Here is a 13,186-nt window from a genome sequence, read left to right on the forward strand (position 1 = left end):
AACATCAGCAGGAGAGGACTCTTTAAAGTAGAGACGCTACATACTGATATACACCTGAACATCAGCAGGAGAGGACTCTTTAAAGTAGAGACGCTACATACTGATATACACCTGAACATCAGCAGGAGAGGACTCTTTAAAGTAGAGACACTACATACTGATATACACCTGAACATCAGCAGGAGAGGACTCTTTAAAGTAGAGAGTGTATGTCCCCTTAAATGGTATCTTATTATTCTTTATCTTATCTATCTTTTAACTTTTAGTTGATTATCTTTTGTATTTTTGATCCGAATCTGAATCTTCAAAGTAGCTATGTTGATCTCATCCCTCTGAGATGAATAAGGTAGAAGGGTGGCATTAAAGGAAATACTTAAGTAAAGAACAAATACTTCAAATGTGTACTTAAGAGCAGTAGCGTTGAGTAAACTCCTTGAATAAACCCTGTACCATACACCTCCCACTGTGCCCTTTGGTGTTATACAGGCAACATCACGAGGTAACTCAGGGTGAAAAAGGGCTGTACAGGAAGGCCATATCCTCAAAGCATCTCTCACAGATGCATGATGGGAGATTACCTATTATTAGCATGGTCTATTGGCTTAAGGTGCGAGCTTATCTGCTCCGACATGTAACATGTTGTTGTGTTGTTGTTGAGTGTGATGTAAATATGTAATATATGGTGTAAATAAATGAACCTGGTGTGCAAAAGAATAAACACTTGCCTTTTTATTGCATGTTTTTTTACTCTGCACTCTTTTGAGTTATTTCCCTTTATATTATGAGCATGATATTCATGTTTTTTATTATGTAAGATATGTAATCAAGAAGTTTGCATAAGATGGTTTTTGTGGTATGACACCATCCAGACCAGAGGGGTGTGTTCAATGTGTAATGGTGCGTTCATGGCAGGCTGGTAAATTACCCTTTCTCTTTTCTGATCTTTGATGCCAGGTCATTTGTAGTAAAATAAGGTACAATTTTATGCTACAGAGGAACATTCTCTACCTTTTACTGCACAATTTGAACCCTTATTTTAACCCTATAAAGACGAGTGTATCATATTTACTACATTAACATATATAATAGTGGAAATAAGGGGTAAACCCAAAATTGGAGGACTTTGTCTGGTAATGGTCCATGCCCAAACTGCTAAAACATGCACCTGTTGTGTTAAATGTACTTGTACGTAGACACAATGTAAATAACGTTGGAGAAAAAGTGGTTTCCAAATATTATTAGAAATATCGTAGCGATCGAACACCCCCTGAAATGGCATTTTCCCTTTGTTTAAAAAAATAAAGAGGCAGTAAAGCAGTTCCTGTTTGAGAATAAACACAGAACATAAAAACAGTTGTATGTAATGTATATGTTAGTGTATCAAATGTGATAGAAAAAAGAAATCAAACCTGTCAATTATTACCAGAAATGGTTTTTGTTTGTATTTTGTCAATTTGAAAAAGAGAGAGAATTTTCTGGCTGTTATTTGACGAGTTAACTGGGTTAACATTAACAATTTGATATACAGAATATAATCAAAGTGTATCATAGATTTAAATCAAGATCAACTTTATTGATTCCTTGGGGAAATTCATAAGCTAGCTGTGAGAATATCTGTCAAAAACAAAACCCATCTACACATAAACAAATGTACTGCAAAGAAGCAAAGCAGTACTCAGTAAATATACATACCAACACAGATAAGATAAGATATATTGCTAGAGAACATTTACACAATACAATACATCATTTGAAGAGTACAGTTAAATCAGAATCAGAATCAAGATTACTACCAGGTACATTTACACAGACAGGGAATTTGCTTTGGTGTCATAAATAAGTGTTGATTGTTTATTTGGATGTAGACTTTTTGATTTGACTAAGATTTTGATTGTATGGTTATTAGCTACTTGTATTGGAGTGTTATTTTATGGTATGAGATCAGATTAGATAAGATGGACCTTTATTGCTCACCGTAGGGGAACTCAGTCATAGCAGCAACCGAGAGAAACACAGATAGCAGATGGGAGGAAATAAGAATAATATGTAGTCATAGTATGAATAGAAATAAAAACTATGACATGAGTTATACAGATCTGTTAAAGGGTAACTACATATACATTTGAATGTGCAGGTTTCAAGGTTTTATTGGTCATATGCACAGCATATACAGCGTATATGTTGGCAATGAAAATATTATATATCCCATGCTCCTCCAACAACTCAACATACATGGTGCAGATAAGATAATAAAATAGTGCAAAAAGAGAGAAGAATATTTACAATAACAACACTAAAGATTTGAGGATGTGAAATATATACATATGTGGAATACATTGAGAGTATTTAAACACTTTACTCTGTTGAATGAGGAGGTATGGACAGATGCATATATTACGTATAGCAGATGTATATGGCGGATATGTATAATATATAGATATGTGTACTATAAACAGATATGTATGGACAGATGCATATATTACGTATTAAAGGTAATCATACTTTTACTTGATTTCTAGCATGTTGGACTGAACTTGGAACGGATATATTGTACATCTCTGTTTAGATTTATGTTCAATAAAAACGTATTCGAATATGTTCAAATTAAAATCCACCTGCGGAAGTACTTAGTTTTGTCCTCAAACGCCTCATGGGGTTCACGCCTCTCTTACATCACCCGTGACTCTATCAGAGCCTCGTGATTGGCTGTTCACCCGACTCGGACGGTTGCGATTGGTTGCGAAACGAAGCAAGAGAAACAGGAACCCCAAAAAAATAAAAATCTTTTCAACTGAAGAGCTCGTAAGCCTCTTTCACTCTGACATTTTATCGTGTTCTCCTTCGGTACGGGTTACAGAAAAACTCCCACCAGCATGGGGTGCTTCTTCTCTAAGAAATCCAAAAGGAAGTCCGCGGGAAAAGATGAACGTACACCGACAACAACGACCGTTGAAACTACGACGGTGACAAACAGCTCAGTTCCCCTTGGCAACAACAGCGAGGAGCCTCCGAAGCAGTACAGCTGGGACAAGAGAGAGAAGGTGAAGATCTGTTAATTTAACGCTGAATAAAGTCATAAAGATGAATGAAATGATGTGTTTTGGGACCTGTAAATCTTACCTAACATCACCTAATAAGTGTGAGCCACTTTGCGTCTTTTAGTTTGTGTTATTTAGTCGTTTCTATCTAGCTATTTAGAGAACTCACGGGGGTTTCTCAGGTGTATCCGTGCCTATGAACACAGTGAGTTATATTTAGATGGGGAATTAAAATGAAACATTGAACCTTTTAACCCTGATATGGGCATTTAATATTTAGGAATATTAATTGGTAGCAGTAGCCTTCAGCTGGGACAAGAGAAAAAAGGTGAAACATGACATTTAACGCGAATTAAGTCATATTACTGTATGAAATGATACCTTTTAGCACCTGGAGGTCTGACCTAACAAAACCCAACAAGTGTGAGATGCTTAACGTCTTTTAGTTGGGTTTATTAACTCGTTTCTGGCTAGCCTTTTAGAGAAAGATATCATACAAGGGATTTGTGTACTGAAAATAGATAATATTTAACCCCTTAAATTGGGATTCAAATATAAATATCTAGGAAAATGAATTGATAGCAGTAGCACAGCTGGGGCAAGAGAGCAAAGGTGATAACATGACATTTAACACGAATCAAGCCATATAATTCCATCAGAGTATACCTTTTCACACCTGGAAGTCTTACCTAACGTGTGTCCCTTTCTAATTCTTTGTTTTAGTCGTTTCTAGCTAGCATGCATAACCATAAGCAAATTATAGAAAAAATAACCAAGCAGGCTCAGAAGCAGTAGTCTACATCTGGGGCAAGAAAGATAGGTAATAAAACTGCAATTTCATGCAGAATATCATCATAACATGAAGGAAAATTATACATGATGGCACCTGGAAGTCTTACCCAACACAAATCTGCAAACCTGTCCCGCTTAACATCTTTTAATGCTGCTAGTGCAATTTAAAAGGGTTATGTATACACTTTTAACTTGTTCTTTAAAATGTAGCTGCATTTTGTGGTAAAACATGTCAATATTCACGTTAAAATGTTGAATTTAGTGTTTTATATTTCTTACACGATTTTCTGAAGTAGCACATGCTGAGATTCATTGCTAAACATCCACTCAATGCAAGGAAAATTAATAAAGTAAATCTTATCTTATGAAGTACAGCCCTTTATATTATACATATAATATTACCTATATAATAAACTGTATAGCACAACCTCAAATTGCTGCATTGAGATGAAATAAAGAACATTTACAAGGAAACTGTCTTGTGTGTGAAAATGTAAACGCAGTAAGATAATTAAAATGTGCCTTCCACAGTAATTCAGAGCTTCTCTGATATTTGATTAAAGTAACAGTACTACCGTGTAAAAATACTCAGTTACAAGTCAAAGTCGTAGTGTGAAATGCAGTAAAACTAAACATCAACAACAACATGTAGTTAAACTTTGGAGTCCGGGGCTAATTTAGGGGTGTTCGCACCCTTTAGGTGTGTCTTACTAAACCCCATTAAGAAATGTCTAGCATCTCCCCGTTATAACCTGACAGTTATTTCTTTAATTGGGACTTACTTTGTGAACATTTTGGACCCAAAATCACACAGAAAGACGTAAAAACCAGATTTTGAAAATGATATAATTTATATTACACAAACATGCAAACATTTTGAAAGCTGGAAATATAAACGTGGGATGTCACTATGATAATGTAAAAGTAAAAAATGATTTAGAGAAGTGTCATAACCTTTACAAATACCAAGTTTATTTTCGGTGTTTGAGGAAGTTTTCAGATCCTTAACTTGAAAAAATAGTAAGAGTGAAAGAGCATTACTATAAAACACGGTTGGATAAACTGAGTAAAAAGGAGGAAATATTGAACATTTTTTAAAGAGAAATATAAAGAAATTCTAAAAAACAATCCCCTAAAAATACAAGGAAATCGGACTAATTGAATTTAAATATTTTGCACAAGAAAAAAAAGACTATTTCACAAAATGTATTTATTTATTTGAGATGTATTCAACCAGCTGAAAGGCGTATTAAATAGTAATACAGTCTAATAAAACTTGCATTAGTGTCCTGGTCCAATTAGCCTTTCACTTGATGTGGTAAATGCAAATATACGGCCTATATATTGTCATATACATCGTTTGAAAGCCTTTAAATATGTCATTTAAATTTATTCTGATAGCTGATGAGCTTCTGAATCTGCCTCCATAACAGCGCCAAGCTCAGCAGCATTTTACAACATCCCCCGGTCTCAAAATATGCAGCGTTTCACGTCAACGGTTGCCTAAGATGCATGCAGCGCATCATCTCATTATGGGATTACAACACCGTGCACAGCTGACCGCACACAGCATGACTTATTCAGACAATATAGGCACACTAGGTTGCGGTTCCACTTCTGTTTTTAGGACCCACTTTTTAAACTGTGGTTCATCAAACAACACACCAGGCATCAGGCAGCATCCGGTGCAAGTCTTCAATATGACCCGTGCATGGAGAAGATAAAGGATTGTAATGTAGGTGAAACGTCAAAAAAAGAGAAGCTACGAAAACAAAACTCAAGAAGATTGAAATACAAGCACACGGTTCAAAGAGCGTGTAAAAGAAATGATCCTGAAAGTATCATATGTTAAACTTCAAACAGCTTATTTACTCTAACATGAAGAGGATTTAAAGAGTCCTCTCCTGCTGATGTTCAGCTGTATATCAGTATGTAGTGTCTCTACTTTAAAGAGTCCTCTCCTGCTGATGTTCAGGTGTATATCAGTATGTAGTGTCTCTACTTTAAAGAGTCCTCTCCTGCTGATGTTCAGGTGTATATCAGTATGTAGAGTCTCTACTTTAAAGAGTCCTCTCCTGCTGATGTTCAGGTGTATATCAGTATGTAGAGTCTCTACTTTAAAGAGTCCTCTCCTGCTGATGTTCAGGTGTATATCAGTATGTAGAGTCTCTACTTTAAAGAGTCCTCTCCTGCTGATGTTCAGGTGTATATCAGTATGTAGAGTCTCTACTTTAAAGAGTCCTCTCCTGCTGATGTTCAGGTGTATATCAGTATGTAGTGTCTTTACTTTAAAGAGTCCTCTCCTGCTGATGTTCAGGTGTATATCAGTATGTAGAGTCTCTACTTTAAAGAGTCCTCTCCTGCTGATGTTCAGGTGTATATCAGTATGTAGAGTCTCTACTTTAAAGAGTCCTCTCCTGCTGATGTTCAGGTGTATATCAGTATGTAGCGTCTCTACTTTAAAGAGTCCTCTCCTGCTGATGTTCAGGTGTATATCAGTATGTAGAGTCTCTACTTTAAAGAGTCCTCTCCTGCTGATGTTCAGGTGTATATCAGTATGTAGAGTCTCTACTTTAAAGAGTCCTCTCCTGCTGATGTTCAGGTGTATATCAGTATGTAGTGTCTCTACTTTAAAGAGTCCTCTCCTGCTGATGTTCAGGTGTATATCAGTATGTAGTGTCTTTACTTTAAAGAGTCCTCTCCTGCTGATGTTCAGGTGTATATCAGTATGTAGTGTCTCTACTTTAAAGAGTCCTCTCCTGCTGATGTTCAGGTGTATATCAGTATGTAGAGTCTCTACTTTAAAGAGTCCTCTCCTGTTGATGTTCAGGTGTATATCAGTGTGTAGTGTCTCTACTTTACCCCCCCCTCTCTGCTCAGGTTGACCCCAAAGACTACATGCTGTCGGGGCTGAAGGACGTGACGGTGGGACGACTGCCGGGCAAACTGAACGGCCAGCAGTTTGTGATCCAGGACTGCGAGAACTGCAACATCTACGTGTTCGACCACGCGGCCACCATCACCATCGACGACTGCGTGAACTGCCGCATCGTATTGGGCCCCATCAAGGGCAGCGTGTTCTTCAGGGACTGCAAGGACATCAAGTGCGTGGTGGCCTGCCAGCAGTTCCGCACGCGGGATTGTAAAAAGATGGAGGTGTTCCTGTGCTGCGCCACACAGCCCATCATCGAGTCGTCCACGGGGATGAAGTTCGGCTGCTTCCAGTACTTCTACCCCGAGCTCGCCTTCCACTTCAAGGACTCCGGCCTCAGCATCTTCAACAACAACTGGAGCAACATCCACGACTTCACGCCCGTCTCCGGGGAGAACAACTGGAGCCTGCTGCCGGAGGCGTCCAAGGTCCTGGATTTTGTGCCCATCCCGGACCCAGAGTCTGAATTCAAGTCGGTTCGGATCTCCGGCGACCCTGAACGCAGCATCGTGCCTCTGACAAAGGGAGGCCGGCGTAAGGACAGCGATGAATCCTGCCTCTTTGTCTTCTTCGCCGGGGAATACACCACCGCCAACGCCCGCAAGCTCATCGACGAGGTGAGAGAATACCCAGCAGAGGAGGCTCAGTTTGAAGGGATAGCTCTGGGTTTCATAAAGCACTTCCCTTCAGTCAGGAGATGCATTAGTACCCACAGACAGGACGACCAGCAGGGAGCTAAGCAACGTCCTGCTGTGGATGTAATTTAGATATTTACTAAAGAATGTAGAATATTAAAACTGTTTCATGTTTTTGCGATTTTATTATGTATGTCATAATATATTATGCAATATTTATTTATTATTACATCTTTTTATGACATTTTTCCCTGAAATTGTTATAGATTTTCTGGAGAATTTTGAGAACATTTTAACTTAAATTAATGACAATTTTAATATTTTTTTTGTGACATTTTTATACATTTTTAATGCCCTTTTTTAAATAAAATATAATTTAATTATGTGACTCAGTTGATGCTTTAAAACACCAAAGATACACAACTTACCGTAAAGAGACCGCAGCTTCTTCCTTTTTCCACAACGTCAAATGACTTCTTTATTTTTAAATAGCGTCTGGTAGCCGTCACAGGAAGGGAAATCTGAATCATAAATCTGTTATTCATTCCACAGCGGGGAAATACTCAGTGCTACAGATTGAAAGTAGGCCCAAAAAGCTCAAAGTATTCAAGTGCTAAAAGTATGTTAAATTAGGGGATCCATGAAAGAAGGACTGCAAGGTAAAACAGTGAAGATATTTTACGGTTCACATTAACTGGTTTTGTTCATTTAGCTGGTTGTAATTGGACCACAGAACTAAATTGTGAGCTTCCTGCTGTTTCTGCAAGCTGCATCTCCTGGAGTTATACACTGACTGTGAAGGAGTTTCTCATAACCCTGATTTATAAACACACACACTCTCACTCTCACTAGATATGAAGAGCTAAACAAATAGAGAGCATGTTTATGGTAGGTGAATGGAAACAGGGTGGTGTTATCAGAGTTTAGCTGCTGATAATCAACTGATAAGATCTGGTGCACTCGGCCACTGCTTTGAAAGGGGACGGAAGTAATTGAAATAAAATAAAGGCAGCGTTCCCCAGCACAGCCTGTAGGGTTCTATACAAGGAACAGCAGGTTCACAAAGAATACGATAGAATGTTAAAGCAGATTTAAGTTTACTTTATGGTCATTAAAAGGTTTGTGAGAATCCGGTTTATTGCCAAGTATCAAACATGAAATTGCTTTGGTGTGTTATGGTGCACACATAATCACAGTAAGAGGAATTAAGTTGTAAAATAAAGGAGCAAATAAAGTATCAATATAAAGTCTAATGTTGACAAGAGAAGTCAAGGAGAAGTGGGCTGCCATATGTACGGCGCCCGGGGAGCAGTGTAGGGAGCGGTGCCTTGCTCAGGGACACCACGGTAGCACTTGGTCTTTCGGGGACTTGAACTGGTGACCTTCCAGTTCCTAGGCCAAGCCCCTAACCACCGCTTCGCCACCATATGCAAAAAACGTGCAAATAAAATACAGATTCTGATTTTCTCTGAATGTCTATTAATTGATTATTTTTGAGTTTATAATAAAATAAAAAGACTTGAAGGAACTATTAGAATATATTTTCACTGTGTTTCTCCTGACTTTGAGCTTCTCCTCCTCTGTATCTGAAATGTAAAGCCTGCTGTTTTGCTGCTGTAGAATTCCTGTGATGTTTGTGTTGCTGCCAGCGAAATGCATCCATCCCTGAAGCCTGTGATCCAGTTCCTCTCCTCTGAGCAAACCCCTGCAGGTCTCTTTAAGTCGTTCTCTGCAATCCTCTGATTTATATTAAATATCTTTCACCTTCTCGTTCCCTCAGCTGACGGCTAAAGGCTTCGTGCTGGTCCAGACCAAGGAGGTGTCAATGAGACCTGAGGACGTGAAGAGGGTTTTCCAGAACAGCGCCGACGAGCTGGTGGACTGGATCACCAAAGGTACGGCCGCTCAATTTATAGACATTTCATCCCAAACGCAACAGAGACGACATCCAAATTGCACGATCACTGTCATTTCTAAAGGCTAAATATGAGATAGAATAACGTACGGTGGTGCTAGAGGGAGTTATTAATGTACTGATACTACATGTTCCCTGTTATTGTTCTATTGAACTGTTTTTAACCTTTTTTAAAAATATTTTATGCATTATATGGTGTCCTTTGGGGCTTTGAAATATAATTTATTATTATTATTACTTACATTATTATTACTTTTATTATTATTATTATTATTATTATTATTATTATTATTATTATTATTATTATTATTATTACTTATATTATTATTATTATTATTATTATTATTATTATTATTACTTTTATTATTATTATTATTATTATTATTATTATTATTATTATTACTTATATTATTATTATTATTATTATTATTATTATTATTACTTTTATTATTATTATTGTTATTATTATTACTTTTATTATTATTATTATTATTATTATTACTTATGATTGTTATTATTAGTTATATTTATTTTATTGTGTCAACATTATTTATTCAAGAAAACATACAAAGCTACAACAGTGGTACACAGGTACACAGGTACACAGGTACAAAGTAAACAAACAAACAAAGAAAGATAAAACAACAACAAGCTTAATATTTTAAATGAAATATTTCTTAAAATACAAAGTGAGTTTTGGTTTTTATTCTAAATGTTTTAATCATCGCTTCTCCGTATTTAGTTTTCTGTTTCTAATTGATTTTCATTTGAATGAATATATGTATTTAGCTTTAGTTCTGCTCAGGATTCAGTCCATCTTATCGGACATTGTTGGTATAAAAAACGATATCTGTCTTCTCCTCTGAAGGTCCTGTCGTCGCCCTGGAGCTGAACGGAGGCGGCGTGGTGGACGCCTGCAAGAACATCGCTAACGAAGTGTTCCCCGGCACCAAGGTACACGTCTCTCAAAGAGAAACACAGTGGGGGAGCTATGGACGTCATTTCCTGCCAAAACTCCAGAAACAAACTACACTTGTTTTACAAACGTCACTCTCAAACACAGAGAGGCTTAATATACAAAACAGCACCGACACTCTATTTGGTTTTGCAACTCAAAAATGTTCCTATTAAACAAATACAGCCAAGGTTTCAGAAGTACACAGAAGTACACAAACAGAAGTACACAAACAGAAGTACACACAAACAGAAGTACACAAACAGAAGTACACAAACAGAAGTACACAAACAGAAGTACACAAACAGAAGTACACAGACAGAAGAACACAAACAGAAGTACACAAACAGAAGTACACAAACAGAAGTACACAAACAGAAGTACACAAACGTATTTCATAAGAAATCCTACAGAATCATTTGACTTCTGGCCCAAATATTCCTCCGTGGTTGTGCTGAGGATTTCCTCACAAACCAAGTGTCCCCCGGCACCGAGGTCAGTACAGATCCACAGTGAGGGAGAGAACCTGTCCTGAAGGAGGACCGGCAGGGGGCTAAGCAGTGTGCTGCTGGGGACGTGTTTTAAACCCCTGGAAAAAAAATGTGATATTCAAATGTTTGTTTTATTTGAATATCACATTTTTTATTCCATGTTTAAGACTTTTTGTGTGTACTATACTATGAAGTTTAAAGTACTTTTTAAATTTAATTATTCCTCTTTTTTTAAAATCTTTTTTTACGACATTTTTTGTGACATTTTAAAAGTTTTCCAAGATCATTTTGTGGCCTTTTTTATCATTGAGCACAGTTTGACATACGGTTCTTGAGTTTTTCTTGACTAAGCTACTCTTTTGTAAACCTCTACTGAACTACGTTGATGAAACCTTTACTTTTACGTCTCTTCTACATATTTAATGTATGATATTATGCAGTGTGTTATCAAAATACCAAGTATATAAAGTACCTAGAAGTAGCCCGACATGAACAAAGCTTTACTTCACATTTACATGAAGTCCATTTTTCTGATCTTCTCTTACTCAAAATTGTTTCATTCAAAACTTTAAAGTAAATCAATTAAAGAACTGTCTCCAATTTACTAACTCTGAAATAATCCTGCAGAATAATCTCAAACTCATTTATCCCCTTTCTGACTTTTTCGTAGCAAAATGAAATCTAGACAAATGATGCAAGTTGGTAACACACTTAATATAATGTACAATATATCCAACAATACTAAAGAAAGGAAAGCATAATCCACTTTTTGAGTCGCCATTAAAGCCAAAGGTGACTGTTATTCTTTATTGTGCAGGTTTTCGTCTCTGAAAATAAAAACACGTCCTCCAGAGACGTCGACAACTTCTTCAACTTCGCTGACATGCAGATGGGATTGTGAGGAAGCGGAGCGCCCTGCAGCTCGGGTCCGGTTTGAGTGGATTCGTCCTGGAAAACGAGATAGATTTTAAGGATATATAGCGATGCAGTTCATCCAACAGTGAGTCTGCAGACCCTCGGCTGTGAATATTTATATGAATGTGGCTTCGATGGATTGTGAATGTAGAGCTTTGCTGTAAATGTTTAATTTAAGGTAGAAAAACCATGAGCCCACGAACGCAGAGGGAAGATATTTTATATAAATAAAGCATATTTTTATTTAGGATGTATTTGTGTGTTAGATAATGGACGTGTTGTAAATGTATATCTGAGACGTGCTGTGTAGACGTTCTCACCTACGGACTTCTGTTAGGCCAAAGTGTAATCGTGAAAACGTTTGCTGGGTTTTATTTCTGATGTAGGCATGTGATCTATATTTTGTGATGTTTGTTTTATACTCTGAATGTTTTTGTATGGAAACAAATGTTTGTTCTTTATCATCGTTTTTAGTAAAAAGTGACGTCTGATTTTGTTTTGTTTGGAGGATTTTTAAACTCTGTAAGAAGAAGCAGTGATGCTGCACACAGGGGGAGGGAAAACAGACCTTTATGGTAATAGTCTGTCTTCCTGAGGTCATTAAGTTACTCATATTTTTAAAAACACTTCATTTTAAAGGATTATTCCAACCTCTCAATCTCTACGGTGAACGGAGAACCAAAAAACCCCATTGGATAGCACTCCAACACATTGTAGGTGATAGGCTAAGAGGCGGGACATCTCTAAGCAGTGGACCAATCACAACAGAGCCATCCAGCTAACCAATCAGAGCAGCCGGGGCTCTGGTTTCAGACGGAGGGTGAAAAGAGGAGCTGCAGCACAGGCAGGATGAGAAACATGAAGAGCTTTCTGAACATTAAAGCATGAAGACATGTCCAAAATCCTAAAATAAATCCAGACGTGGAGCATCTAACTAAGTCCTGTGTGACTGCGTGGATTTGCGTTCAGCTGGAAACGAAATTAGTGAATTATTTTCCTTCATGTTCAAGAAGATCAGATTGTGGGTTTGAAACATTCAGTCTGAATGAAACAGACTGTCTTCTTTTGTTGAATCAGAGTAAGCAGCGTTCACTTCCACATCAAACACCATTCACTTTGCTGTTGATTCTCCAACCGGGGGCTGACTCCCCTCAGCGTGAGTTAGCAACACAATGCAGTTTCAGTTAAAGCAGGTTTTGTACTGTTGCCTTTAAGAAGTATAGAATAGGAACGTTCTGTGATTTTGTAAACCTTTTGTACTCCGTTTTATAGAACAATTTCTCTTATGAATGCACAAGGTGTCTGTAATTAGTTGTTGGTAAAACCGACACGCTGTGTTTACCTTAAAAGCGTAGATCCGTAGACTGACTGCTTATTTATTACCGATGTTTTTATAATAAATGTTGAGAACAGATGATTTGATTTGTGTTTTAAAAAATACTCTGGATTGACTACAAACAACCGGATTATAAATGATGGCTTAAAAGCAGAGTCACGTTTGCTTAAATTAACA

The 13,186-nt window shown here is 37.3% G+C and overlaps 1 protein-coding gene across 1 annotated transcript; it reads left to right on the plus strand.

Moving 5' to 3' along the window:
• The first annotated feature begins 2,749 nt into the window (after positions 1-2,749).
• Positions 2,750-12,164, plus strand: rp2 (RP2 activator of ARL3 GTPase). The gene is made up of 5 exons (XM_063890843.1): positions 2,750-3,041; positions 6,711-7,379; positions 9,178-9,292; positions 10,181-10,266; positions 11,576-12,164. The coding sequence occupies exons 1-5, from the start codon at positions 2,874-2,876 to the stop codon at positions 11,657-11,659; spliced, it is 1,122 nt and encodes a 373-aa protein (XP_063746913.1). The 5' UTR covers positions 2,750-2,873; the 3' UTR covers positions 11,660-12,164.
• Positions 12,165-13,186: the final 1,022 nt, after the last annotated feature.

This window comes from Eleginops maclovinus, chromosome 9, assembly GCF_036324505.1.
Source record: "Eleginops maclovinus isolate JMC-PN-2008 ecotype Puerto Natales chromosome 9, JC_Emac_rtc_rv5, whole genome shotgun sequence".
Lineage (NCBI taxonomy): Eukaryota > Metazoa > Chordata > Actinopteri > Perciformes > Eleginopidae > Eleginops > Eleginops maclovinus.